Source organism: Zootoca vivipara, chromosome 13 (genome assembly GCF_963506605.1).
Source record: "Zootoca vivipara chromosome 13, rZooViv1.1, whole genome shotgun sequence".
NCBI classification, from domain to species: domain Eukaryota; kingdom Metazoa; phylum Chordata; class Lepidosauria; order Squamata; family Lacertidae; genus Zootoca; species Zootoca vivipara.
In genome coordinates this window covers 9,113,042-9,139,385 of record NC_083288.1, presented here as the reverse complement: position 1 = coordinate 9,139,385, position 26,344 = coordinate 9,113,042, and the positions used below count along the sequence as shown (strand labels likewise).

At 46.6% G+C, this 26,344-nt stretch overlaps 1 protein-coding gene across 3 annotated transcripts in view; it reads right to left on the bottom strand.

Annotated features, from left to right (window-relative positions):
- The window catches only part of THNSL2 (threonine synthase like 2), a 28,478-nt gene extending 2,582 nt beyond the window's left edge, over positions 1-25,896 (bottom strand). The window contains exons 1-10 of one of the 3 annotated variants that reach the window (XR_004693816.2): positions 25,781-25,890; positions 20,235-20,474; positions 18,640-18,834; positions 15,858-16,010; positions 14,751-14,981; positions 12,721-12,869; positions 11,833-11,958; positions 11,348-11,499; positions 9,816-10,091; positions 3,083-3,231 (exon numbers count right to left, since the gene is read on the bottom strand). Coding sequence is in view for 2 of the 3 variants with exons in the window: in XM_035136592.2 (XP_034992483.1) it covers positions 9,881-10,091; positions 11,348-11,499; positions 11,833-11,958; positions 12,721-12,869; positions 14,751-14,981; positions 15,858-16,010; positions 18,640-18,834; positions 20,235-20,457 (1,440 nt within the window). In the remaining variant the exon portion in view is untranslated. Of the gene's footprint in view, positions 1-3,082; positions 3,232-4,985; positions 10,092-10,278; positions 10,432-11,347; positions 11,500-11,832; positions 11,959-12,720; positions 12,870-14,750; positions 14,982-15,857; positions 16,011-18,639; positions 18,835-20,234; positions 20,475-25,780 lie in introns of those variants that run through there. The other 2 variants (XM_060282263.1, XM_035136592.2) reach the window with 2 other exon arrangements.
- Between the last annotated feature and the right edge of the window lie 448 nt (positions 25,897-26,344).

Sequence of the window (26,344 nt, the reverse complement as noted above, 5' to 3'; positions counted from 1 at the left end):
TTTTTGAAAACAGAAAAACTGCCACTTTTCAGAAACACACGCGCCAGACTTCACATCCGCCATTGAAATGCCGAAAATATCCGGACGTATGGCAACGCTACCTTCTGGGACCTGTTGAAAACTTAATTATTCAAATAGAAGCAAAGAATTGCAGAGTTGGAAGGGACCCTGAGGAGTCACCTAGTCCATGGGTAGGTATCTTAAGGCCCGGAGGCCAGATCCAGCCCAATAGCCTTCTCAATCCGGAAGGTAAGCAGCGTTTCCATGCGCTGCTCTGGTTCGCCAGAAGCGGCTTAGTCATGCTCGCCACATGACCCGGAAGCTGTACACCGGCTCCCTCGGCCAGTAAAGCGAGATGAGCGGCGCAACCCCAGAGTCATCCGCGACTGGACCTAACGGTCAGGGGTCCCCTTTACCTTTTTAACTGTACACAAAGTAGCAGCCATATTTGGAGAGTACGGTGCTCTTTTTGGGCAAAGCGATGGAGGCAGTCTTGTTACATTTAATAAGCCAGCTATTTAAATTTGTGCTTCTAAGCCAGGCATCCCCAATCTTCAGCCCTCCAGATGTTTTGGCCTACAACTCCCATGATTCCTAGCTAACAGGACCAGTGGTCGGGGGTGATGGGAATTGTAGTCCAAAACATCTGGAGGGCCGAAGTTTGGGGATGCCTGTTCTAAGCCAACAGAACAAAGAGATCACATACTGTATATGGAGCCCACAGGGAAGGCGGTTCAAGGTAAAAGTATTGAGACCAGTAGGTACTAACCGAAAGGAAATAAGTCCCGAGAAATTCTTATTTAGTGGTTTACATGGGGAAGATGTTACAATGAGTCAACAGTGGAATGATCCAATGCAGTTAGAACACACTTTGCTAAATCAAGTACAAAAGATTACTTAGTTGACTTTAAAAAACAATTATTCATCCCAAATTGGGAAGGGGGGGGCGTGGAGAGAGAGAGAGAGAATAAATCAAATGGCCAGGCTTTGTTCTCGCAATTTGCTGCAAGGCATTCCTAAACCTGTTAATGATAATGAAGCACCTTGCTGTTGTCTTTTAAACGGAGCTCTTTCAGGCTGTAATTAAATACAGACACCCAGCCCTACCTGTCTGAGGAAGGCAGTAGCAGGCAGGAGCGATTTTACAAAGTGTTGGGGGGACACCCCACCCAACAAAGGGCGCATGTATATAAAAAGAAGTTGTAACAGGGGTCAGCAAACTTTTTCAGCAGGGGGCCGGTCTACTGTCTCTCAGACCTTGTGGGGGGCCGGACTATATTTTTTGGGGGGGAAATATGAATGAATTCCTATGCCCCACAAATAACCCAGAGATGCATTTTAAATAAAAGGACACATTCTACTCCTCCGGGCCTTAGTTTGGAGACCCTGGGCTAAGCCCTGAGGAACAATCCAGACCCTCTGCCTTGCAGGACATCTTTGGGAGAAGAAAAGGCTAAGGAGTAAAAACTACACATATTCTTAAGACGTTTGGGTGGCTCCTTGTACGCCTCCTTCCAGCAACTCCTGCAGCCAGGCTAGTGCCAAACGTCTTGCTCTGCTTTCCTTTGGGCTGCATCAGTGAAGACGAGAGGGGGGAATGTGGGGACCATCAGTCCTCACAACTGCTTCATGGGCACAAGGCCAGAGTGTGCCTTTGGCAGGGGACAACCTGGCCCACCACCCGTAGGCACACCCCTATTATGGAACAACTCTCATAATCCCTGACCATTAGTCATGCTGGCTGGGAGTCATGATGGGAGTTGTACTCCAACACAGCTAGAGGGCACCATGTTAGCTACCCCTGATACGGAGCATGGGGGGGGGAGAGAATTGTTTGTTGTTTATTTGAGGAGAAGCCTGGGAAACACAGGAAGGATTAAGTAGCGCAAAGGAAGCAGGTGGTGGCTACCAAATGGTTGAAGTGTTTGGATCTGTTTCAAGAGAGGTGCCTCCCCACATTCCTCAGGATCAGGGCCGTCCAAAATAGGGCGGAAGAGGGGAATTCCTGTCCTCTGCCCCACCTACCAGAGGAACTGTGAAAAAAGGCCGCCGAGCACATCCAAAAAAGGGCGCTTCAGCCCAAGCGAGCCCCTTTATTCTTCTCTATCCTATAAAATCCCAAGTTATTCACTTCATAGCACTTGCTTCTAAGATGCCGAATGCTACTAGAGCCTGCAATTAATCCTCTGATTACAGGATGCTTTTGATGTGAAAGGGGATTATAGATCTATATCTATATTTCTTACATTTCTGCATAAGCGTGAGTGTGTCTGCATAAAGCATGCTTTTTCTACAGATCTATAACTCGCAGAGGCAGCCGGTATATTGACAAATTGCCTTAATATACAGTGGGATATAGGCAAGGATTACTGAAAGCTGACAGTCCTTAGGCGGGGAAAATTCCCATCCTTTCACTGGGAGTTTCCCTCCCAAGGGACTAAGGCAGGATTTGATCCAAAGCTCTCGTTTTTGTTTGCTTACCAGGGGTTCAGGCGACAGAGCTCTGTCAAATGAGGATTCTCTGTTCACGCAGGGCAGCAGTGAAGCCAAACACAGCTGGCTAATGCGCCCTGTGAATTACACATGTACCCTAAATGCTCCCCAGAATGCTCCTGAAAGGGGTTTAAGGCCACAGGTGCTCCCCTCAGTGGGCTTGCCAGCCTGGTACAACGTTGGTAGGCTGGCAAAATGGTGCAAGGAAAGATTCAATGGTCACAGAGTGCCAACAACATTGGGGGAATCTGGGGGAATTCTGCAATTTACACAGAATTATCTTTCCAAGTGTGACAGAACAAAAAACAAAACAAAGGGGGGGGGTGGAAAGGGGGGTGAGGATCTGGGGGGGGGACATAGAATCATAGAGTTGTAGAGTTGGAAGGAGCCAATCTCCTGCAAAGCAGGAACTTTTTGCCCAATGTGGGGCTCGAACCTACAACCCTGAAATTAAAGAGTCTTATGCTTTACTGACTGAGCTCTCCGAGTAATTCCACCCACCATTGAAGCCAATGGGTTTTGATGATATGCAATTTCGGCTTTAGGCGCGATCCCTGGAATGTAACCCCAACGTAAGTTACAGACTTACCGTACTTTCTACATCCTGGAAGAGGAAGAAAATAGATCACCAAGCAGTCAGTTGACGTCTAATACCTCCTAGGCCAGTGATGGGGAACCTTTTGGGCTTGGTGTGTCAAAATTCGCCAAAAAACCGAGCAGAACTCGAGTGGTGTGTCACTTCAAGAAAAAAACCATAATTTTGTGATATTTATAGTTTAAATAACAAATATGTATAATTGTTAAATAACAAATTTAAATAGTTTAAATAACAAATATGTATAACAAATATGTATAATTGTGAAGACAGGAGTGCCTGGCATGCTATGGTCCATGGGGTCACGAAGAGTCGGACACGACTAAACGACTAAACAACAACATGTATAATTGTAATATATAACTGTATTTAATAAACAAAAAACTAATTATTTAACCAAACCAAACCAAAAACCCCTTATTTATCACAAAGTGCCCAGAGTTGTTGAGCTTTTTGGGGGGAGCTGCTGACCAAAGTTTTGGAGGTTTTTTTGGGGGGTGCAAAAGTTGCTTTGCTATTTTGTGGGGGATGCCCCAAAGCTGCTGCACTTTTTTGGGAGGAAAGACAACAGAAATAAATGATGAATAATACCTTCGCTGGAACTAACACGCAGCACCGGCATAGTCTGCCAAAGCGCCAAAAAAAACCAGCACAGAACAGGTTAAAAATGAACGCTGTTACACCCAATCATAGTCTGCCAAAGCGCCAGGGGAAAAAACAGGACAGAAAGGGTTAAAAACCAATCTCTGGCTACCAGCAACAACAACAACAAAAAAGGTTCCGGGTTTTAACAGCAGAGACAAGCTGTAGTGTGAGGAGGAGCGGGAGAACAAATGGGGGGGGGAAACAACAACAACAACAACAACAACAACAACAACAACAACAACAACAACACAAATGGGCCAATGGGGCACGTGCCAGCAGTGAGGGCTCTGTGTGTCATGTCTGAGACGCGTGTCATAGGTTCGCCATCACTGTCCTAGGCCCAGCTTCACATTTGAAGTACTGTTATACCACTTTAACAGCCATGGCTCCCCACCTCCACCCCTAGAATCCTGGGAGCTGTCGTTTGAAAAGGGGGCTGAGAGTTGCTAGGAGATCCCGTTCCCCTCACAGAGATGGTGGCCCGAAATATCACTTTGACATAACTTTGGTGGTGTGATTCTCCAGAGGTTTGACTTCATCCTTGGAGAGGTTGTGTCTCGAGACAGACGGATGCCAACTCCATTTATAGTATATAAATGGGAATCAGAACTTAATCAGCAGAAATTGCTAGTGCTTATTGCGCATGTGTATTAAACATGAAATGAGGTAATGATGTACATGATGGTGAATGGTATGTGTGAATAGACGAATGGATGTCATTCACATTGGGGCAACGTTCCCAGTTCACATGTACCCTGATAGGTACTGAACTCAGTGGTGCAGTTTGGTAACGTTAGACTCCAGCCACAATAGCTTTATCTCAGGGGTAGGCAACCTAAGGCCCATGGGCCACAAGCAGCTCACGGGGGTCGTTTAACCGGCCCACAAGCTGCCCCTAAACTGAGCCACCCTAAACCAGCGCAGCACGGCACAGGGACTCACTTCTGCGGTGCCGGAAATTGTGTCTGCACAGACGTAGACGCTGGAAATCACGGCCACGTGCATTCACACATGCACAGAATCTGGCCCTTGGAGGGATCTCTGCTGGAGTGAACCGGCCCAGGCGAAGTAAACCTTGCCGACCCCTGCTTTATATGGATCCCCCTCTTTAGATGATGAGGTGCACTTAGTTCAAAATGTTGCAAGCCATTTGGGAGCCTCCTCTCCTCTCTTTTGCTGAATGGGTTCCTGGGCTTCCAAGCTTGTGGTTGCTGCCATCCATCTGTCTCGAGAGACAATGGAGAGTGCCTCTGGCGTGAAGTCAAACTTTTCTTTTCTTTTCTTTTCTCCCCAAATAAGATTCAAAGAAAGAAAGATAAACATTACATCAACCAAAATTCAAAAGCAAAGCCAACTCCAGTTCAACTATTGAGTCATTGCCTTGGACAAAATCAGATGGAAAGCCATGAATGGGACTCATCGCACTTAAGAGAACCTTAGGGACACAGCTGTCATCGAAAAACACAAATGTAATAGCTCCGTTCAAACACACTTGCCGATCAGTTGATGAGTGTATCAGGAAGTGCCGGTCTGAATGTTGAAGGAGCCATCATTGATCAATCACTACAGGACTTTTCTATCATCTCAAGCTATAGGGGAGTGAGATGGATGGGCCTGCAAAGTCTCTGCTCTGCTGAAAGACCAGCAACATTTTGACTTCTCCTCTCCTTGAAATCTTCCCACCTGGCCATTAGAAGAGTTCCATAACTAAGAAACCTCCTCCCTCTCAGTCCCTCTTCCCTTCCTGTTGGGTCTTTGAGATGGTAAACTGGAGGGCAAGAACTGCTTCGGGAGCTTTCGTTTAAGGCATTTATATATTTATTCATTTAAAGTGTTAAATGAATTATTTGCATTTCTAAGTGGTGTGCCTAAACACAATCCAGCTGTTGGCTGAAGAGCATTTAAAGAAAGCTTTACGTAATTACATAATAAGGAACTATCTAAAGATTTAATGCTAAATGCAATACTTTCTTAGTGGAACTAATTTGCACATATTACGCAGTGTCCGATACATGCCAATCTCCTTAAACAGAGACCCTTCATATTTCAAGAGGGATGGCAATAATCTAAGGGGCGTTCAGAAACCCACAACAGTCTTGGCGGGCACCTCTCATGCTGTGAAATTTGGCCGGACACTGAGGGTGACCCAAGTTCCATTTATTGTTTCTGCGGAAAGCTTTCCTGCTGCCACAACTCCTTTGCCATTGGTGTTCTGACACCAGTAGAGGCCTGAATGGGGCATGCTGGGAGTGGATCAGAGAAGATCTTGGATCTGCAGGATTCAGAGTCCTCCTGTTCCTCCAGTACACCCCCAAACTATGCCTGCTCTGGAGCACCCATATTTACAGGTGAAACTCGGAAAATTAGAATATCGTTGAAAAGTGCATTTATTTCAGTAATGCAACTTATTATATAATAATAATAATAATAATAATAATAATAATAATAATAATAATACCATGCCCATCTGACTGGGTTTCCCCAGCCACTCTGGGCGGCTTCCAACAGAAAAATGAAATAAAATAATTAAACATTAAAAGCCTCCCTAAACAGGGCTGCCTTCAGATGTCTTCTAAAAATCTGCTAGCTGTTTTTCTCTTTGACATCTGATGGGAGGGCGTTCCACAGGGCAGGCACCACCACCGAGAAGGCCCTCTGCCTGGTTCCCTGCAACTTGGCTTCTCACAACGAGGGAACCGTCAGAAGGCCCTCGGTACTGGACCTCATTGTCTGGGCAGAACAATGGGGGTGGAGACGCTCCTTCAGGTATACTGGACCGAGGCCATTTAGGGCTTTAAAGGTCAGCACCAACTCTTTGAACTGTGCTCAGAAACGTTTTTATTTATTTTTCTTTTAATTTTTACAAATGCTCTCTTTTGGAAATTCCACAGTAATAAAACAAATAGTTACAATAATGCAAAAATAAACATCGCTATTACATTTCATTAATTACATTCCATTTATAATTGACCCACCTAACGACAAACAATTACAATTACAACAAATAAAGGCTTGACATAGCTTGCTTTGCATGTCATGCATCTCTCTCATAGATTGGTTTCACCTTTCAAGTTGCATTACTGAAATAAATGCACTTTTCAACGATATTCTAATTTTCCCGAGTTCCACCTCTATTCTCCACCACGATCACATTGGCAGGGGAAATGGGAGGAAGGTCCACAAACACCCATCCAATATGGCGGGGGGTCAGGAGAACAAGACGCCTCACCACCACCCCATCTCTGCCAGGCAATCTCATCAACCTCTATAACAGGGATGTCCAACAGGTCGATCACGATCTACTGGTCGATCGCTGGGTCCCTTTCCTTAGTGTCGGTAAAATAGAATCCTGCCCCACCCCGTCGCTCCGCCCTCCATTGTTGCATGATCTGCAGAACGGAAGATGGAGTTTACTCAGTGAGGCTGTTTTGCCAGCGATCTGTTGGTGAGCGGCTGTTCCCCTTTCTCCCATGATGTTAGGATTGAATTCTCAAAAATCAGGGCTTTTTTCTTCCCTAAAAAAAAAGCTCAACTTTGACCTGAACTGCAGAAAAACCGGGGCTTTTCTTCCTAAAAAAAGTTCAACAACTTTAACCAGAACCCTCCCAAAACACTGTCAGTTTTTAATTCTGTGAGTAGATTGCAATCTTTGGGGAGCTGACCACCCCCGCTCTATAGCATTGCTCTCCTCTGCCCAAAGCTCACCCCCTCCACAAGAAAAGTTTTGAGTTATTTTGTCTTTCTGCACCAGCACACACTGTCTGTTTCACTCGATGTGACCGACAAACTGGTGACTAGGAGTGGCTGCCAGGACCATATAACACCGGCCCTAAAGGACTGGCTCCCAGTACGTTTCCGAGCACAATTCAAACTGTTGGTGCAGCCCTAAATGGCCTCGGCCCTGTAGATCTGAAGGAGCGTCTCCACCCCCATCGTCCAGCCCAGAAACTGGGGTCCAGCTCCGAGGGCCTCCCGGTCGTTCCCTTACTGCAAGAAGTGAAGTTACAGAGAACCAGACAGAGGGCCTTTTCAGTAGTGGCACCTGCCCTGTGGAACGCTGTCCCATCAGATGTCAAGGAAATAAAACAGCTATCTGACTTTTAGAAGACATTGTTGGAAGTCACCCAGCGGCTGGGGTAACCCAGTCAGATGGATGGCATTAATAATAATAATGATGATGATGATGATAGCAGCAGCAGTAGCAATAATAATGTCAGTTCACCACATTTCAGCATCCATTTGTGATTACTGTATTATATTTTTACATCCTCGTGAAACCTGCCAGCATGCAATGTGCATTTCTCCTGATAGACACATTTTTGTATGCAATTTTGCTAATTTCTATATTTCGCAATTTTCACCAACCCGATGGATTATTTTTATACTGTTATTTTCTTCAAAGTGTGTATTTTCATGTACCCTTCCACCCAATACATTCATTTTTGTATTTTATTTTACTAGAACTGTGCCACAAAATCTGAAGAAGTGCAAATGTCAAGGGAGGGCAGCATTTGAATTCATATACATATTGTTCTGCGAACTGCAAATTAGGTTGGCTAGTATTAAAATGTGAAGTTAAACTGAACCAAATTCCTTGCTGAACCAAATTCCTTGCCAACCATGCAAGAAGCAGAAGGAATTGCAGAGACTTGGCTCATTGCTTATAATTCAGACCCAAGGAAGTGAGTGTTATTGAATCATTTCAGTGAAGATCAGAAGAGCTTTTAAACAAATCAAAGCTTAGGTTGCTCTGCCCCCTTGTGGCAGTATGCCACCATAACATCTATGCTAAGGTAAAGGTAAAGGGACCCCTGACCATTAGGTCCAGTCGTGACCGACTCTGGGGTTGCGCGCTCATCTCGCATTATTGGCCGAGGGAGACGGCGTATAGCTTCTAGGTCATGTGGCCAGCATGACAACGCCGCTTCTGGCAAACCAGAGCAGCACATGGAAACGCCGTTTACCTTCCCACTGTAGCGGTTCCTATTTATCTACTTGCATTTTGACGTGCTTTCGAACTGCTAGGTTGGCAGGAGCTGGGACCAAGCAATGGGAGCTCACCCCGTCACAGGGATTCGAACTGCCGACCTTATGCTTCCCTTTATAGACATCTATGCTACCCTTATGCTTTTAAAGGTTTGGCTGCTGGTTCTGAAACTGTACCAGTCTGTGCAGAAGAGAAACCATCAGTTTTTATCCCAATGGCTGACACAAAGCTCACTATGTGACCCTGGGCTCGTCACACTCTCTTAGTCTGATCTACCTCAGGAGTGGAGTCCCTATGGCGGTTGGATGGGGCCTTGTACGCCTCCTTCCGTCAACTTTTGCAGCCAAGCTGGTGCCAAACGTCCTGCTCTGCTTTCCTTTGGACCCCATCAGCGAGGCCAAGAGAGCGGTCTTGTTATCCGGGCAGCTCAGGTCCTCCAGACACATTGCCCAGGCATGCGCCCTGGGGAGATCACTTCTGTGCTGCTAATGCAGCAGAAACAATATGGGAGACAATAGTTACAAGCTACCAGTTTCCGCAACCACAGCAGGCAAGGCACTGTGATTCTGCAGCAATAGTTTGACTTCACCCCCAGAAGCGCACTCCATTGTCTCTCGAGGCAGACGGGTGCCAACGACGATTGCTCATCAGTTTTAGCAGGTAATAGGCCCAGTATACCCAAAGGAGCGTCTCCACCCCCATCGTTCAGCTCGGACACTGAGGTCCAGCTCCGAGGGCCTTCTGGTGGTTCCCTCACTGCGAGAAGTGAGGTTGTAGGGAACCAGGCATAGGGCCTTCTTGGTAGTGGCACCCACCCTGTGGAACACCCATGTCAAGGAAATAAACAACTATCTGACTTTTAGAAGACATCTGAAGGCAGCCCTGTTTAGGAAAGTTTTTAATGTTTGATGCTTTATTGTGCTTTTAATATTCTCTTGGGAGCCGCCCAGAGTGGCTGGGGAAACCCAGCCAGATGGGCGGGGTATAAATTTATTATTACTATTAATGTTGTTGTTGTTGGTGATTCTGCACGAACTGTGACACAACTAGGCTTTATTCCTTAGCAAAAGCAGCATCAACTCTCTTATCATATACCTATGCCTTGCATAGCAGGAGGAGGCTTCGATGGCGTGAGCAACTAGGGGACTCGTTGCAAATGTTCAGCTTGGCATATGATTTCTCTGTTTCGTAACCGCTTCTATTTGCTGCCGCAGTAGTTTTGCCCAGTCGTCTCCTCTCTTCAGGGCACAAGATCTGGTCTCCATGTCTTTCAGCTTCCTTATCTCAGGTGAGATGTCGAGGGGGAGATCGGCTTTAAGAACGGCATTTTCAAACTTCACAGGGGAGGCAGGAGCCAAGCAGCATCTGGAACTGGAGTGGAAGAAAAGAGGAAATGAGCACACATCTGTGCAACAAACCTCTAAACGTCTCTGAAATTTGGACAGGACTGAATGGGTTCCGTCTCAAAGACTGCTCTTGCCACAGTAAATTTGTTGATCTTCAAATTCTTGTGGGTCTCTTCACATGTTGTGCCCTAAACAGCTTTGGCCCTGTATACCTGAAGGAGCGTCTCCACCCTCATCGTTCAGCCTCGAAACTGAGTTCCACCTCCAAGGGCTTTCTGGTGGTTCCCTCACTGTGAGATGTGAAGCTGCAGGGAAGCAGGCAGAGGACCTTCTCGGTAGTGGCGCCTGCCCTGTGGAACGCCCTCCTATCAGATGTCAAGGAAATAAATAACTACAAGGTAAATTTGACGTATTATCTCACATGCTGCAGATGGCAGAGTGGAGTGGACCAAGGCTCAGAGAGAGTAGGTTGTCCCGAGTCTGCAGCAAAGGCAAGATCTGAACTGGCTTCCCAGTTCACAGCTCAGTTTCTTAGCGACTATCCTACCCCAGCTCATAATGTGCGTGAGAGAGCGTGTACGGCCTTTGCCAACAGTTCCCCCCCCCCACTTGTTCACATTTTGCATTCATCAGGTGTACTGTGTTTGCTGCCTTGTACGTAGCTTGAACATGATTTTTATCAACATCATTTTATGTTCTCGGGATGGCTATTATACTAGTAAGAAACAAAAAGCAGTTTGCTGCTGTTGTTGTTAACGCTATGATTTTATTAATCTTATTATAGCTGCATTATTATTATTATTATTATTATTATTATTGCTGCAATATTATTATTTATGCAATTAATAAATATTTTTTTTAAAAAAAAATTGTCATACAGTGGTGCCTCGCTAGACGAATTTAATTCGTTCCACAGGTCTTTTCTTATAACGAAAAATTCGTCTAGTGAATCCCATAGGAATGCATTGAAATTTTTTGGAATTTTTTTTGGATTTTTTTTGCCCATAGGAACGCATTAATTGAATTTCAATGCATTCCTATGGGAAACTGCGATTCGCTAGACGAATTTTTCGTAAAACGCATTCGTCTAGCGAGGCAAGCTCCGCTCGAAAAATCCTTTCGTTAAGCGGAAATTTCGTTAAGCAGGGCATTCGTTAAGCGAGGCACCACTGTATTCATTTCCATGCTTTAGTATATTATAACAATACTAACTATATACTATAATATATATAATTCTGCAATAAAAAAGCTCCTAAAGCGTGTAGACAAATTCATGCTTACGTGCTTGGGTGGCAACTGGAGTGCTTGTAATGGTAGCAAACAGCAGTGGCTGAATGGGGACAGAGGAGATAGCGGTTGTCCTCCCAGCAGCGTCTCATGGTTTGGACAATTTCTTCATCAGAGACTGAGCAAGACTGAAGACCTTCAGAAAGCTGCAACCAGACACGAGGACTCAGAAAGCTGCAACCAGACTCAGAGGATACAGCTGCAAATATAACGCTTTAAGTACGTGTTTTTTTATATATGCGTAGATTCCACCAGAGAAACTGTAGACATCACCTGCCCAGTGAAGATCACAAGTGGTTGATTGTCACGTTTGCATCCTGCCACCCCTAAGCACCGCAATGATCTCCCCACCAATATCTCTCCTCTCCCTTCCAGGAGGCGATGCTTCTGACGCGAGGTCCGTTGCACGGCAGCCGCTCCCGAAAGAGAGGCTTCTAACTAAAAGCAAGCTGAAGAATCATAGGCAAATCATAGCTAACCTTCTTTTGCAACTGGGACGGGAGCTGGACTTTTTTAGCGGAGTAAAATTCTTCCATCACACCTCGGACCAAGTTGCTGTCTGAGCCAGAGAACAGCCAAAAGACCCTTTCCATGTTGTAAGGTTCCTAGCAAAGGAAAAGATGCCACAAGCCGTTTTCTAGGAGGAGGCTTATGTTCAGAAGCAAGCAAGTATTTAGATATGGGAAAGATACGCAGGAGTCAAAGGAAATGGGTTGCAGGAAAAATGCACCCATCAACAAATCTTATTACACAGTCACATTCCCCATAGCCCAAAGGGCTATGGTGTGGCTCTAAATCAGGGAGATCAGATTTTTCAGGACTACAGCTCCCATAATCCCTGACCACTGGCTATGGCTGATGGGAGTTGGAGTCCAACACCACCCGGAAAGCCACAGCTTCTCCATCCCTTCTCTAAATAGTTCAAGAGAACGGTCTTAGGATCTTGAGGCAGCTGAGTCACTCTGCAAGACCAACCAGGGCTTCATCCAATAAGAACATCCCAACAGATTTCCCCATACTGACTCCCTGTGTTTCCCTCTCTACCTTTTCCATTGAGAAAGGGAGGAAATTGGCTGTCATACTGGCAGGCAAACTCAGGCACCAGTTCTTGCCCAGTAGTTCCCGCAAAAAGCCAGCTGGAATGGAAGCCGTATGTAGCTGATTCTTAAGCATCAGCCTGATGGATAGCTGCTGATGACTGACAACTGGGGGGGGAGAGGAGGCCGATGGAGCCGATCTCTCAGCAAGGCTGATGGAATGGTCCATCAATGGAGTGAGCACGGCTGGGGGAGGCTCAGGGAGCTACGATGAGCTGGTCCTCACATGTCTACCATACTAAACAGCACGTTCCTCTCCAGGTAAATTACCTGAATATCCATTGCTGAAGCCAGTGTTGACTTCACAGGCCTGGACAGCGAGAGATCGCCCCGTTGGATAGCTCTGTGTACCACGTCGTTGTCATTTACCACTGCCACAAGATCAATGGGGAGCCCCATCTTCTGTGCAAGACACCCAGCTGGACCAAAGAAAGAAACCATCAGTAATTTGTACCACAGATCTCCTTATGTAAAGCAGATGCACAATTTGGTACCGAAATCATTTCAACTATTCTATTTGATCTTATTGTCAATACAGGAATGAATACAGTTGTGATTGGTGATACAACGGTACCTTGGTTCCCAAACACCAAAAACCCGGAAGTGATCCGGTTTTCAAACATTTTTCGGAAGCCGAACGTCCGATGCGTCTGTCGGCTATTGTTTCCGGGGCACTTGCACCAATCAGAAGCTGTGCCTTGGTTTTCGAACATTTCGGAAGTCAAATAGACTTCCGGAACAGATTAAGTTTGGCGCTTTTGTTTTTGCTATTTATCTGGTGTTTTTGTTTTTGAGGCTTTTTTGGTTAATTTGTTTTTGTAACTGTGTGGAACCCAGTTCAGCTACTGATTGACTGATTGATTGTGTAACTGCGAAAATGGATAAAAGCCCCACATCCGAACAATGACTATTATCAGTGCAGGTAAGAAAAAATGATAATGTTTATTTTTATCATCTACAATATTGTCTTATTTATTTTATAGTACAGTGCATTGATTATTGCTTTCATTTTATGGATCCGTGGTCTCGTGAGAAAGTAAAATTCATGTTAAATTGCTGTTTTAGGGGTTGTTTTTAAGTTTGGAACGGATTAATCCGTTTTGCATTACTTTCTATGGGAAAGCGCGCCTTGGTTTTGGAACGCTTTGGTTTTGGAACGGACTTCCGGAACGGATTGAGTTTGAGAACCAAGATACCACTATAGAACTGCAGAAATATGTAAAGCACACACTCCGCTCTGCTTATGTAATTTATGCAAGTCACATAATTTAGTTGTTCTGGTTACATAAACTGGCTGTATTCCAGGAGCCCAATCCATAGCTGCCAAGTTTTCCCTTTTCTCACGAGGAAGCCTATTCAGCATAAGGGAAAATCCCTTAAAATAAGGGATAACTTGGCAGCTATGGCCCAATCCCAGGTCTATGCAATTTTCATTGGGTCTCAGTCAATGACTTAAGCTCAGCAACCCACGATAAACTAGGAGAAATATTCAGCAAACCTCAGAAATTTGGCCAGATTGTTTAGGAGTACAGTGGTACCTCGGAAGACTAATTTAATTTGTTCCACGGGTCAGTTCGTTTCACGAAAAAATTCGTCTTGTGAATCGCGGTTTTCCATAGGAATGCATTGAAACTTAATCAATGCGTTCCTATGGGCAAAAAAGCACAAAAAAGGCGCCAACTCACCCGCCACAGCCGCTCCGGAAGTTTTTAAGGCTCTGGCGGCGGCGCTGTTGCCACCAAGGGCTGCCTGGCAAGCCCCGTTGCTGCTCCTGCCGGATCGCCATCAACTCCGAGCTGGCGAGATACGGCGGGTAGCAGGTACGGTGGGCGGAGGGAGGGAGGGAGCTTTCCCAGGAGGTAGCGGTGGCGGCGCTGAGGGGGATGGAGCCGAAGCGCGGGAACCAGCTGTAGCGCGGGAAGGCGGCAAAGGAAGATCAACTGTCAGCTTCCCGCGCTGACAGCTGATCTTCCTTTGCCGCCTTCCCGCGCTACATTCTATGGCCACGCTTCGCAAGACGAAGCGGCGGTCATAGAAAACCTCGCCGTCTTGCAAGTCCCTTGCGCAACGCAAAACTCTTTCGTCTTGCGAGTTTTTCATTGCATGAGGCATTCGTCTTGCGAGGTACCACTGTACTAGGTATGCACTGAAGCAGCAAAATAAAAAGTTATCTTTGACATGCTGCTCGTTTTACAGCTCCTCCCATCTCCAGTGATGCAGCTTGCAGACAGGTCCAGCACAATTCATCATGACTCAAGGAAGCATTTGGGGGGGGGGTGTTGGGTTGTTGTTTTTCTAACCTGTGAGATTTCCTCCTCCCCCAGTTGGAACAACTACCTCCACAACTGGCAGCGGAACGGAATCCATAGACGGAGCACACTGGAAGTAGGCGTAGAAAAAATGAGCAATCTGCACCAGAATTCTGGACCAGTTGATCGAATTCAGACTCATCAGGTTGTGTCTTCTTGAAAAATCCTCGTCCGCAAACAGTTCTTTGATTGGCTCATCAATTTCATCACTGTTGCCTTCGGCTGGAGGGAGAAGCAGGGATGGAAGAGGCAGGCATCAGTCCTGTCGCAGAAATGTGCCTTGTCGGAACACACCTGGGGGGCACATACAGCCTCCGGAATGAGACAGACCTCTCCAGGAGTCTTCCTGAAGACTCTCCAGGAGTCTTCCTGGAGACTTTAATACTTATCACCAGTAAAAAAACTTATCACCAGTAAAAAAATGTTTAGCGGTAATCTCATTTTCCTACTCATGTTGAAATAGGTAAAGGTAAAGGTACATATATCAGGAATGCTTTGATGGTGTTTCCTGCTTGGCAGGGGGTTGGACTGGATGGCCCTAGTGGTCTCTTCCAACTATGATTCTATGACCCCTGACCATTAGGTCCAGTCGTGGATGACTCTGGGGTTGCGTGATCATCTCGCACTATAGGCCGAGGGAGCTGGTGTTTGTCCGCAGACAGCTTCTGGGTCATGTGGCCAGCATGACTAAGCCGCTTCTGGCAAACCAGAGCAGCGCATGGAAATGCCGTTTACCATCCCGCTGGAGTGGTACCTATTTATCTGCTTGCACTTTGCCGTGCTTTCGAACTGCTAGGTGGGCAGGAGCTGCGACTGAACAACAGGAGCTCACCCCGTCGCGGGGATTCGAACCGCCGACCTTCTGATCGGCAAGCCCTAGGTTCTGTGGTTTAGACCACAGTGCCACCCCGTCCCCCATGTTGAAATACTGCCGCTCAATGAGGCCAAACTTGGATTCACAAAATATTTAGGAGTATGCCTACCCCTGCGTCCCATCCCCCCCAAAAAAAGCACTGCTCACCACTCCTGACCACTAGGCAACAAATCCACAATGACCGAACCCAGAAACATTCTGAAGTTAAAAATGAAGTTGCTCACTGATAAACACATGGACGTTGTCTTCAATCACTGTTGTCATCTGCCGCTCTTGCACCTGACTGCAGAGGCCGCGTGGCAACAGAACAAATATGTCCACGTTCTGTTCACCCCGGACACTTTCGATGGCTGAACTCCCAGTATCCCCTGAAGTCCCTGTTTAAAAAAATAACCAAGACTGAAAAACTTTATTTGAAAAACCAAATAAAAAATGTTGTTGTTTTTTTAAAAAAAGTTTATGGCCATTGTAAGGGGGAGAGAGTACAGAGTACCTCCCCTTATCATCAAGAGCAGCCCCTCCCCGAGCAGCGAAGGAAGCACAGGCTCGGGGGAGGCTAGTCAGGACACGGAGAGAGAGTGCCAGGGCTCAGGCAGGAGGAAAGAGCCCAGACTCTACAGGCGGGAAGAGAGAGAAGGGGAAAAGGGGGAGAGGGAAAACATGGAACGCAGACCCTTTCCTCCAGTTCCGGAATTACGAAAGAGAGGAAAGGGGAGGAGATTCAGTGTCCCGCGACTTTTATGTTGGGAGCGTTCGCGCCGGGGGGCACCTCCGGATTCTGCATCGGAGTAAGAAGACATGTTTCTACACCTAGCTCACTGTAAATAGAGGCACCAATAAACACGTTGTGGAAAAGTGACATGAGGAGCGTCGTTACTCTAGAGTAGTCGAAAGAATCCCCTGACAGCCATCATTATTTTTCATGGGAGCAAATTGCCTTAGTGCAATTACCGTATTGCAATCTGTCTCTCCTTCTCTCTCAATGTATTTGTACAACAGATTTTGAATGGAGGACCCTATTCTACGACAAGATGCCCAGTGGCCAAGCCTGCTCAGTGTGGCCACTTGCTTTGCAGAACCTGTTTTCCAGATGTAAATCGAGATCAGCACTGGGACTCTAAGACTTTTGACACCAGCACTTATGTTGAGGCAGGGCGCGCTGGTATACCGTACAGCCACCCGTCCCCCCCTGCGCACATGCCACGATCTCGCCACTGCCACTTGCCCGCCCACCCCTTCCCACCCATACCTTTGCCGCTTCTTCTTCCTCCTCCTCTGCTTGGCGATTGCAAAACCGTCACGCGAAAGCGCCTCTGCTCTGGTGCAACCTGTTACGATCGTCAGGCACTTTCCTGGAATGTCCTTGGGCAATCGTAAGGGTTGCAACAAGCACCTCTGGAAGGTCACGCCTGTGGCCTCAGGAAAGAGTGGCGGAGGAGGACATGGCAAAGGTATGTGGGGGGAGCAAGTGGGTGGGTGGGCAAGCAGCAGGGAAGCACATGGTCCATATCAGCACCTATATATATTTTTTTTGGGGGGGGGAACCACAGACCGAAACTAATCACACAATTCTACAATATAGTGTGAGTAAAATACACATCTTCAGTAAGCAATACTAGGGTGGATTTGATTTAAATCAAATCACGATTTAAATCACGATTTAAATCACGATTTAAATCACTAGTCAGTAAGACTTGATTTAAATCCTTTTTTTACAGAAAGACTCATCCTTGCTGTTACAATCTTAATATTTACAACCAGATGAAGGTTTCATTTTTGGAATAATAAATTTTCAGAGTAGTTTTTACAGTTGTATAAAAAATTACTGATTTGGTTATACTATTAGAAATGCATAGACAGATAATTATGAAATTATTGTGAGGTTTAATAAGTTAACTGTTTATATTTGGACAACTTTTCTGCTGTACTTTATTGGAAGGAGAAAAATAATCATTTCCTAAAACAGTAACATTATAGCATACGTATCCATGCTTGTTAACTGATGTGGTTAAATGGTTTTTTTATAATAATAAAAACTTAGACTGAGTTTTAGCACACATGAAAAACTTAAAACAAATCCTTATTTCTTGATGAATAGCCTTAGGACTATAATGTAACTTACCGGTAAATAGAAAACTATCTTTATAAAGATTTTTCCTCCCAAAGCATTTTGTATGTTGAAAATCCAATTTAAAGCAAAAAATCCGATTTAAATAAAAAAAATCTGATTGTTTTGATATTTTTTTTAAAAAAAATCATTGATTTTTATCTGCCCTGTTTCTTACTCTCTACTCTGTCGAGGTGCCCACTCTGTATTCTGCTCTGGTCAGACCTCACCTGGAGTATTGTGTCCAGTTCTGGGCACCACAGTTCAAGAAGGATACTGACAAGCTGGAACGTGTCCAGAAGAGGGCAACCAAAATGGTCAAAGGCCTGGAAACGATGCCTTATGAGGAACGGCTTAGGGAGCTGGGTATGTTTAGCCTGGAGAAGAGAAAGTTAAGGGGTGATATGATAGCCATGTTCAAATATATAAAAGCATGTCATATAGAGGAGGGAGAAAGGTTGTTTTCTGCTGCTCCAGAGAAGTGGACATGGAGCAATGGATTCAAACTACAAGAAAGAAGATTCCACCTAAACATTAGGAAGAACTTCCTGACAGTAAGAGCTGTTCGGCAGTGGGATTTGCTCCCAAGGAGTGTGGTGGAGTCTCCTTCTTTGGAGGTCTTTAAGCAGAGGCTTGACAGGCATATGTCAAGAATGCTTTGATGGTGTTTCCTGCTTGGCAGGCAGTTGGACTGGATGGCCCTTGTGGTCTCTTCCAACTCTATGATTCTATGAAATACGCAGCCCTTGGCGGTGGGTTATAGAACACAAGAGAATGGGCCTAAGTGCAAATACAAATACTTCCAAGCCAGGGAAAAATAAATAACAAATGCATCTTGAGCAAAGGCAGCACATGATTAAAGACAAGCAGAAATCCATTCATCCTAGCTGCAAACATACCCACTAGAATTGTGACATGCTTCTTCTTCTTCTTCAGGAAGTATTGCAGGAACTGCCCTGTGCAGGACAAGGACAGATCCTTGAAAGCGTACGTTACGCCATGCCACAACTCCAAAACGTTCAAGCCCTTCTCCAGTCTTGACAGGTGAACAATATCTTTGTGCCTGAACCTGCTGAAGGCTCTGTCAATCAGGTCTAACGGAAGACGACAAAATCATAAAGACATCATTAGCTTGGAACCATGGGGGAAAAAATGGCATGGCAGTATATTGGCCCTTCAGACATATTAACATGACGGTCAAGTCAAGTTTTACCTCAATAGGGCTGCACTCCAGAATAAGGGCAACAATATTTAATTAGGGGGAAATGCAAGGCCAGGGGTCCACAAATTTGGGCTAATCTTTGTGGTCAGACAGAACCCTGGTTCATCCCTAAGGGCTGGGGTCTTGGATCCCAATCCCCAATACTATTTGGCTTGTCAGAGATGTTCTTTTCTGCTGGTGCAAATAGAACAGGCATAGGCAAACTCGGCTCTCCAGATGTTTTGGGACTACAACTCCCATCATCCCTAGCCAACAGGACCAGTGGTCAGAGATGATGGGAGTTGTAGTCCCAAACATACCTGCCAAGTTCTGGCCTGAGAAATAAGGGACTGGACCGGAAGTAGCAGACCGGAAGTAGCCCTGCCGGCATTTTGGAACTGGGCGGAGCATGCTCAGAAGCGACTTTTGATGCTGCTCTGCCCTGTTCCAAAATGGCCGCCGCACCAGAAGTCGCGCTGCAGCCATTTTGGAACTGGGCAAAGCAGCACCAAAAGTCTCTTCTGAGCATGCTCCGCCCAGTTCCAAAATGGCCGGCGTGCCAGAATAAACCGGGGGGAAACGTTTTTCGGCTGGGGACAGCTGGAAAAACGGGGGGTTTCCTGGGGAATACGGGAGACTTGGCAGCTATGGTCCCAAAACACCTGGAGCGCTGAATTTGCCTATGCCTGCAATCGAAGTTTTGTTGGGAAAGCAGCACAGAAGGAAAGGGTTAACTCCGCCCCCTGGCTGCTGCTTGTTGCAGTCTTGATCTTGATTCCCACCCATGACTGCTACAGTCAAACCGAAATGTTCGACAACCGAGGCGCGGCTTCCGATTGGCTGCAGGAGCTTCCTGCACTCAAGCAGAAGCCACGTCGGATGTTCGGCTTCCGAAAAACATTCGAAAACTGGAACACGTACTTCAGAGTTTTGGGCATTTGTGAGCCGAAATGTACGGCGACGGAGGAATTTGGGAGCCAAGGTTTGACTATATTTCCAGTTTAAAAGAACAAGAATCCAACTTTAGCACCCTGTGTGGTTCAGCCTTGTCTCCTCTTGCTGAAATTTCAAACTGTCCTGAAGGCAGGGACCGGGATTTTGCTGCACAACGCACATTGATAAAAGTTGCATAAATCACAATAAGAAATACTGCCAGCACATCTACCGCTGTTGTCGAGTCACCCGAAATTAATTACATTATATGAAAGGGAGCAAATACCATTTCCCCATGAAATAAATCTAACATAGTTTTTTAGGCTGTCAAATCTCGACAGCTGATCTGGATTCATTTACCATTTAGTGCCGCTTCCGGAATAAGCTCGGGCGAAATGAAGATGGAGCACAATTGCTTCACCAGTTCTGGGTAGGAGAAGCTGCTCCATTTTCGAAGTGTGGCATAGTCCAAGGCCGGGATTTCTTGAGGCATGAAAAGACCACCATCGCTTGCATAGCCCGATAAAAGAGCACCTTCGAAACTGACACTTCCGGCTCCTCCTCGGGTGCTGACGTACCTCATCTTTCTCTTCCTGGTCCCTGCAACACACAAAGCAATTACAGCAAATTATCTTCAGACCTGAGGATCTTCAGGCTGTTGAGACATCTCATAACTTTTGCCCTCCTGTGACCAGTATCTCTAGCAACCAGAAAGAAATCAAATTTAGCAATCCTGAACCAAAATCAACCAACCAACCAACCAACCAATCAAATACCTTTATTGGCATCACAGTAGCATACCTGCCAAGTTGCTGTCAGAGAAATAAGGGACCGGGCGGAAATAGCAGACCGGAAGTAGCACTGCCGCCATTTTGGAACTGGGCGGAGCATGCTCAGAAGTGACTTTTGATGCTGCTTTGCCCAGTTCCAAAATGGCCGCCGCGCCAGAAGTCGCACTGCAGCCATTTTGGAACTGGGCAGAGCAGCATCAAAAGTCGGTTCTGAGCATGCTCCACCCAGTTCCAAAATGGCCACCACGCCAGAATAAACCGGGGAAAAACAAAAAAAATCCATTTTTTCAGCTAGGAACAGCTGGAAAAATGGGGATTTCCCGGGGAAAACAGGAGACTTGGCAGCTATGCACAGTAGAAAACATTTCAATTAACTGGAATAATTAAAAAGACAAGGGTGAAGCTATCAAGAGCTAGAAGGTCACACTATAGTTGTGTGCATTTGGATATCCAGGCATAGGCAAACACAGCCCTCCAGATGTTTTGGGACTACAATTCCCATCATCCCTAGCTAACAGGACCAGTGGTCAGAGATGATGGGAGTTGTAGTCCCAAAACATCTGGACGGCCGAGTTTGCCTCTGCCTGTGCTACACCCTGTCTATTTCCCGAAAGGAGTGTTCGTTGGGAACCCTTTGGTTTACGAACGCCACGGACCCATCTGGAACGGATTAATTCACTCTCCATTACTTTCAATGGGAAAGTTCGCTTCAGTTTATGAACGCTTCAGTTTATGAACAGACTTCCGGAACCAATTACACCCATGCTTCGGGTTAAGTACGCTTCAGGTTGAGTACTCCGCGGACCCGTCTGGAACGGATTAATCCACTTTCCATTACTTGCAATGGGAAAGTTCGCTTCAGTTTATGAACAGACTTCCGGAACCAATTGTGTTCATAAATCGAGGTACCACTGTAATATCTTTGTCCCGATCTGCCAGGAGAAACCTTAATTTGGCTTCTTCTCGGAGTTGTGGGCCAGAGGTCCAACATTTTGCTCAGCATCAGTTGGCGAGGTCTGCTGTGTAAAGCGCAATCTAAGAGAATGTGGTTCATTGAATCAGGTACTTCCTGGCTGCAGGCACAAAAACGGGCTTGAAATGTAATGTGTGAGAATCTGCTAGGGCCGGATTTAGGTTTGATGAGGCCCTAAGCTCCTTAAGGTAATGGGACCCTTTATATGTCCAGCTGTCCTTTGTCAACAACAAATTGTCACTGTTTTTTGTGTTGAATATATGATATATGGTCATTTATGGACCTAATGGGTATCTCAAGCCATTTGGACACAACACAATATCTATTTTATCAAAGTAATTGTTGAACTAAAATACAATTAAGAAGTAGAAATGAGCAACCCCATGATATTTTAGGGAGCAGGCTACCGGTAGCAGACGGGGCCCATCGCTTACATCAGAGGAGCCTACACAACACAAAACACTGTTGCTGTATGTAAAAGGTAAAGGTAAAGGGACCCCTGACCATTAGGTCCAGTCATGACCGACTCTGGGGTTGCAGCGCTCATCTCGCATTATTGGCCGAGGGAGCCAGCGTATAGCTTCCAGGTCATGTGGCCAGCATGACAAAGCCGCTTCTGGCAAACCAGAGCAGCACACAGAAACGCCGTTTACCTTCCCGCCGGAGCGGTCCCTATTTATCTACTTGCACTTTGACATGCTTTCAAACTGCTAGGTTGGCAGGAGGTGGGACCGAGCAACGGGAGCTCACCCCGTCGCAGGGATTCGAACCGCCGACCTTCTGATCGGCAAGCTCTAGGCTCTGTGGTTTAACCCACAGCGCCACCTTTATTCGTTTTTTATCTTATATTTTGGAAATGTACATCCAGTTTTGTTTCCCTTAAAAAAAAATTGGGGCCCCCAAGAGAGTGGGGCCGTAAGCTATAGCTTGTTTAGCTTATACGTAAATCCAGCACTGGAATCTGCCTTTGGTCACTGCGGAGGGGGAAGCATTTAGTCTCGCAAGCATAAAAGCTCTTCAATGGGAAAGGAGTAGTAGATCCTTTAGGTATTTGGCACAGGCTGAACCAAAATTATTCATGGGGTGCCTCAGCGAAAGTCTCCATTTTTAGCAAACTGGAGGTGGTGGAGGGAAATGTTTCAAATTTGAAGAAAGAGGGTCCACGACATTTACTGAAAATTGCCAGCTACAGCAATCCAGCACTCATGCCTCCAGTGTGGCACTTTGTTTGCTCACTTGTTTTGCTTGTAATGCCAGAACTCCATAGAATCATAGAATTGTAGAGTCGGAAGGGACCACAAGGGTCATCTAGTCCAGCGTTTCTCAACCGCTGTTCCACGGCACACTAGTGTGCCGCGAGACGCTGGCTGGTGTGCCGTGACGTGCGGTGACGAGAAGGGCGATTGTCGCCCGCAATGCACCAGGGTGCCGGGCTGCCAGGGGCGCCGAGCCGCTGCGCCCGCGGCAGTCGTCCGGCGTCCGCGGCAGTTGCGCCCCACTCCCGAGCCGTGCGGCGCCTGAGGCGCCCGTCATCACAGCCGCGCTGTGTGGGAGGGGGCAGGGGCTGACGCTGACGCTCCCGACGTTCGGGAGTCCTTTGCGCATGCGCAAAGCGCAGCTGTGGACTCCGGCGGTTTCTCCCGAACGTCGGGAGTCGTCCGGCGCCCTCCAGACGGCCGCAAGGCGCCCGCCGGAGTCCGCGCTGTGTGGGAGGGGGCAGGGGCTGACGCTCTCGTGGTCTCCCGACTCTGCCAGCCAGGTCTCCTTCTCCTGACGTTGGCAGCCCGGCGCAGCTCACGGGGCGCCCAGGGGCCGTCAAGGCAGGTGCTCGGCTCCCGCCGGCGGCCCTTCTCCCGCCATGGCTGCCGCCGCGCACCCAGCTGGGATCCAAGCAGGCGGCCGCGGGGCGGGTGTGTCGCTGGGTCCGCTCCTCCTCCTCCTCCCTCGGCAACTCCGTGTAGGTGTGTTTAAAACTTTTATTGATGAAAAGTAAACTCTTCAGCATAAGTCTGTCATGATATTAACACGTATTTTCATTTTAGGCAGGCTAAATCATTTCGATTAAGGACACAGCACTTCCTGTCGAGAATCCCAGCAAAACAATTTTGCATAGGTGTACGCCACACATTTCATTAAAGTGCGCATCCAGGGAATTCCCCCCCCCCCAAAAAAACCCCATTTATTGAGTACATAATCATAATCATAAAAGGACATCATTTTTATTCATCAAACTAATGAAACAGAAGCCCAAGGTGGGGCTTGAACCCACGACCCTGAGATTAAGAGACTCCTGCTCTACCAACTGAGCTATCCAAACTCCAGAACCTTGATTTTTGCTGGTTTCCAGCAAAGTGGCAACAGCATCCGATCAGCCCAGCTTGAGTTGCAGACTGTAACAGATCTCAAGAATGAGGTTCAAAGTTCAGCAGCACTGACTGAACAACTGGCCTCATCGGGGTGGCAGGATGAGTACCGGATAAAAGCCTGCACTTTGGCCTTGCCTGAAACCAGTGTTGCTGTTTTTCAGGGCTGCATGTCGTTCTCTGCACAAACTGGTAGAAAATGTACAACCGACAATGAAGCAGAAGACATTTGCCAAGAGTCTTAGGGGATGGACATGGTTACAGAGTTATCTGCTGCTTTTGCTACATTTATGTGCTGTCTTTTTGTCAGTTTTTAAACCTATTTATTCATTTATCTATTTCTTGCATTTATATCCTAACATTTCCTCCAAGGAGCTTGAGGTGGTGTACATTGTTCTCCCTCTCCTCATTTAATCCCCACAACAACCCTGCGAGGCAGTCAGGACCGGATTTAGGTTTGATGAGGCCCTAAGCTCCTGAAGGTACGGTAATGGGGCCCTTTATATGTCCAGCTGTCCTTTGTCAACAACAAATTGTCACTGTTTTGTGTGTGTTGAATATATGCTATATGGTAATTTATGGGCCTAATAGATATCTAAAGCCATTTGCATAACAAAATATGTATTTTATCAAAGTAATTGTTGAACTTATCTTATATCTTAGAAATGTACTTCCATGTATTTTTCCTTTAATTTTTTTTGGGGGGGGGGGCCAAGACAGTGGGGCCCTAAGCTATAGCTTGCTTAGCTTATACGTAAATCCGGCACTGGAAGCAGTAACTGGCCCCCAAGGTTGTCCAGCGAGTTTCATGGCTGTGTGGGGATTCGAACCCTGCTCTCTCGGCTCCTAGTCCAGCACTCCAGCCACTACACCACACTGGTTGTGTGTGTGTTTATAAATGGATTACAGGTAGACACAACTGGAAAATGAGCATCCTATTGGGTATCAGACCTTTTGTACTGACTGCTGCATTGTGGGTAGGAGGGAGAGTCACTGCAGGAGACAGACCTGGGAGGGGAGAAGGCAAAGGACTTCAGCTGAGTCAATGGAGTGGAGTGGGCTTCACTTATGTCAATTCTCCCTGGTGTGGTTAGTTTTGAGTAGGCATCCCCAAACTGTGGCCCTCCAGATGTTTTGGCCTACAACTCCCATGATCCCTAGCTAAGAGGACCAGTGGTCAGGGATGATGGGAATTGTAGTCCAAAACATCTGGAGGGCCGAAGTTTGGGGCTACCTGGTTTTGAGGCTCCAATCAAAGGCTTTGCAATTGGAAAAAGGAAAGGGGGGGTTCATATGTAAACATAAACATTATTTTCCATCTTACTGCAGGTTTCATTTCATTTCCCAAAATAAAATTTCATTTTACAGTTTATTATTGTTTATATTCTGAATTTGTTAGGAGGGCAGGTCTTTTGTTGGGGGGGCAGAATCTCAGTTAGCTATGTATTTGTACTGATTTTTATTGATTGGCGGAGGGGCAGCTGCCCTTCCCTTCTCCCACCTTGGCTACACCCATGATATGGGGGCACCCAAACCTTTAAGGCCTCCAAAGGTCTCGATCCGGCCCTGAATACTCTGCACCTGCTCAGGAGCACTCTCGCCCCAATTCTGTGATCATAACGGGAGCCGAGTCCCTCCCCACGGTGAGAGCCACAAGTTAATTCCCAAGCGGGCGCGCAACGGGCTACTCCGCACGAAGCGCGCAAAAGCGCGGAGAACTTTTGAGACTCCCTCTCGCGTGGGAACGCACTTTGGGGTCCAGCCAGCTCCGTTTCCTACCAGCTGTACGGAGCCCTCGCTGGCGCAGATCCTCCCCCTTCCTCCGGGAAGACGAGGCTCGTTGCAAAAGCGACCGACGAGCCGGACTCCGGAGATCTTCCTCTGCTGGGCAGATCGCAAAGGAAGAAACCCCTAGAGGTAAGGGAGCGCAGAGCCTTTCCCATGCCCAGACACTTCCGGTTCTCGATTAAAATCCCCCCACCCCCACGATGAAGCTCATCTCATACCAATGACAAACTTAGTGGGTCTCTAAGGTGCTGCTGGAAGGTTTTTTTTTTCATTTTGGATAGAAGGAGAGGGTCTTAACAATAAGCATTCCAAATGAAAATCAAAGCGTGTTTCTTTATGTAGTAACAGCAGCCAGAATCTTAAAAGCAAAATATTGGGGGGGAAACGAGCTAACACCAGCAAAAGAAGAATGACAGTTAAAGTTGTGCGAGTACATTGAACTCGCCAAAATGGCAGAGTTAATAAGAAACCACTCAGGAGATAAGGTTAAAAAAAGGAATGGGACAGCTTCAAAAATTACCTGATTAAATATGGTTCCAACAACATTTGGCTGTG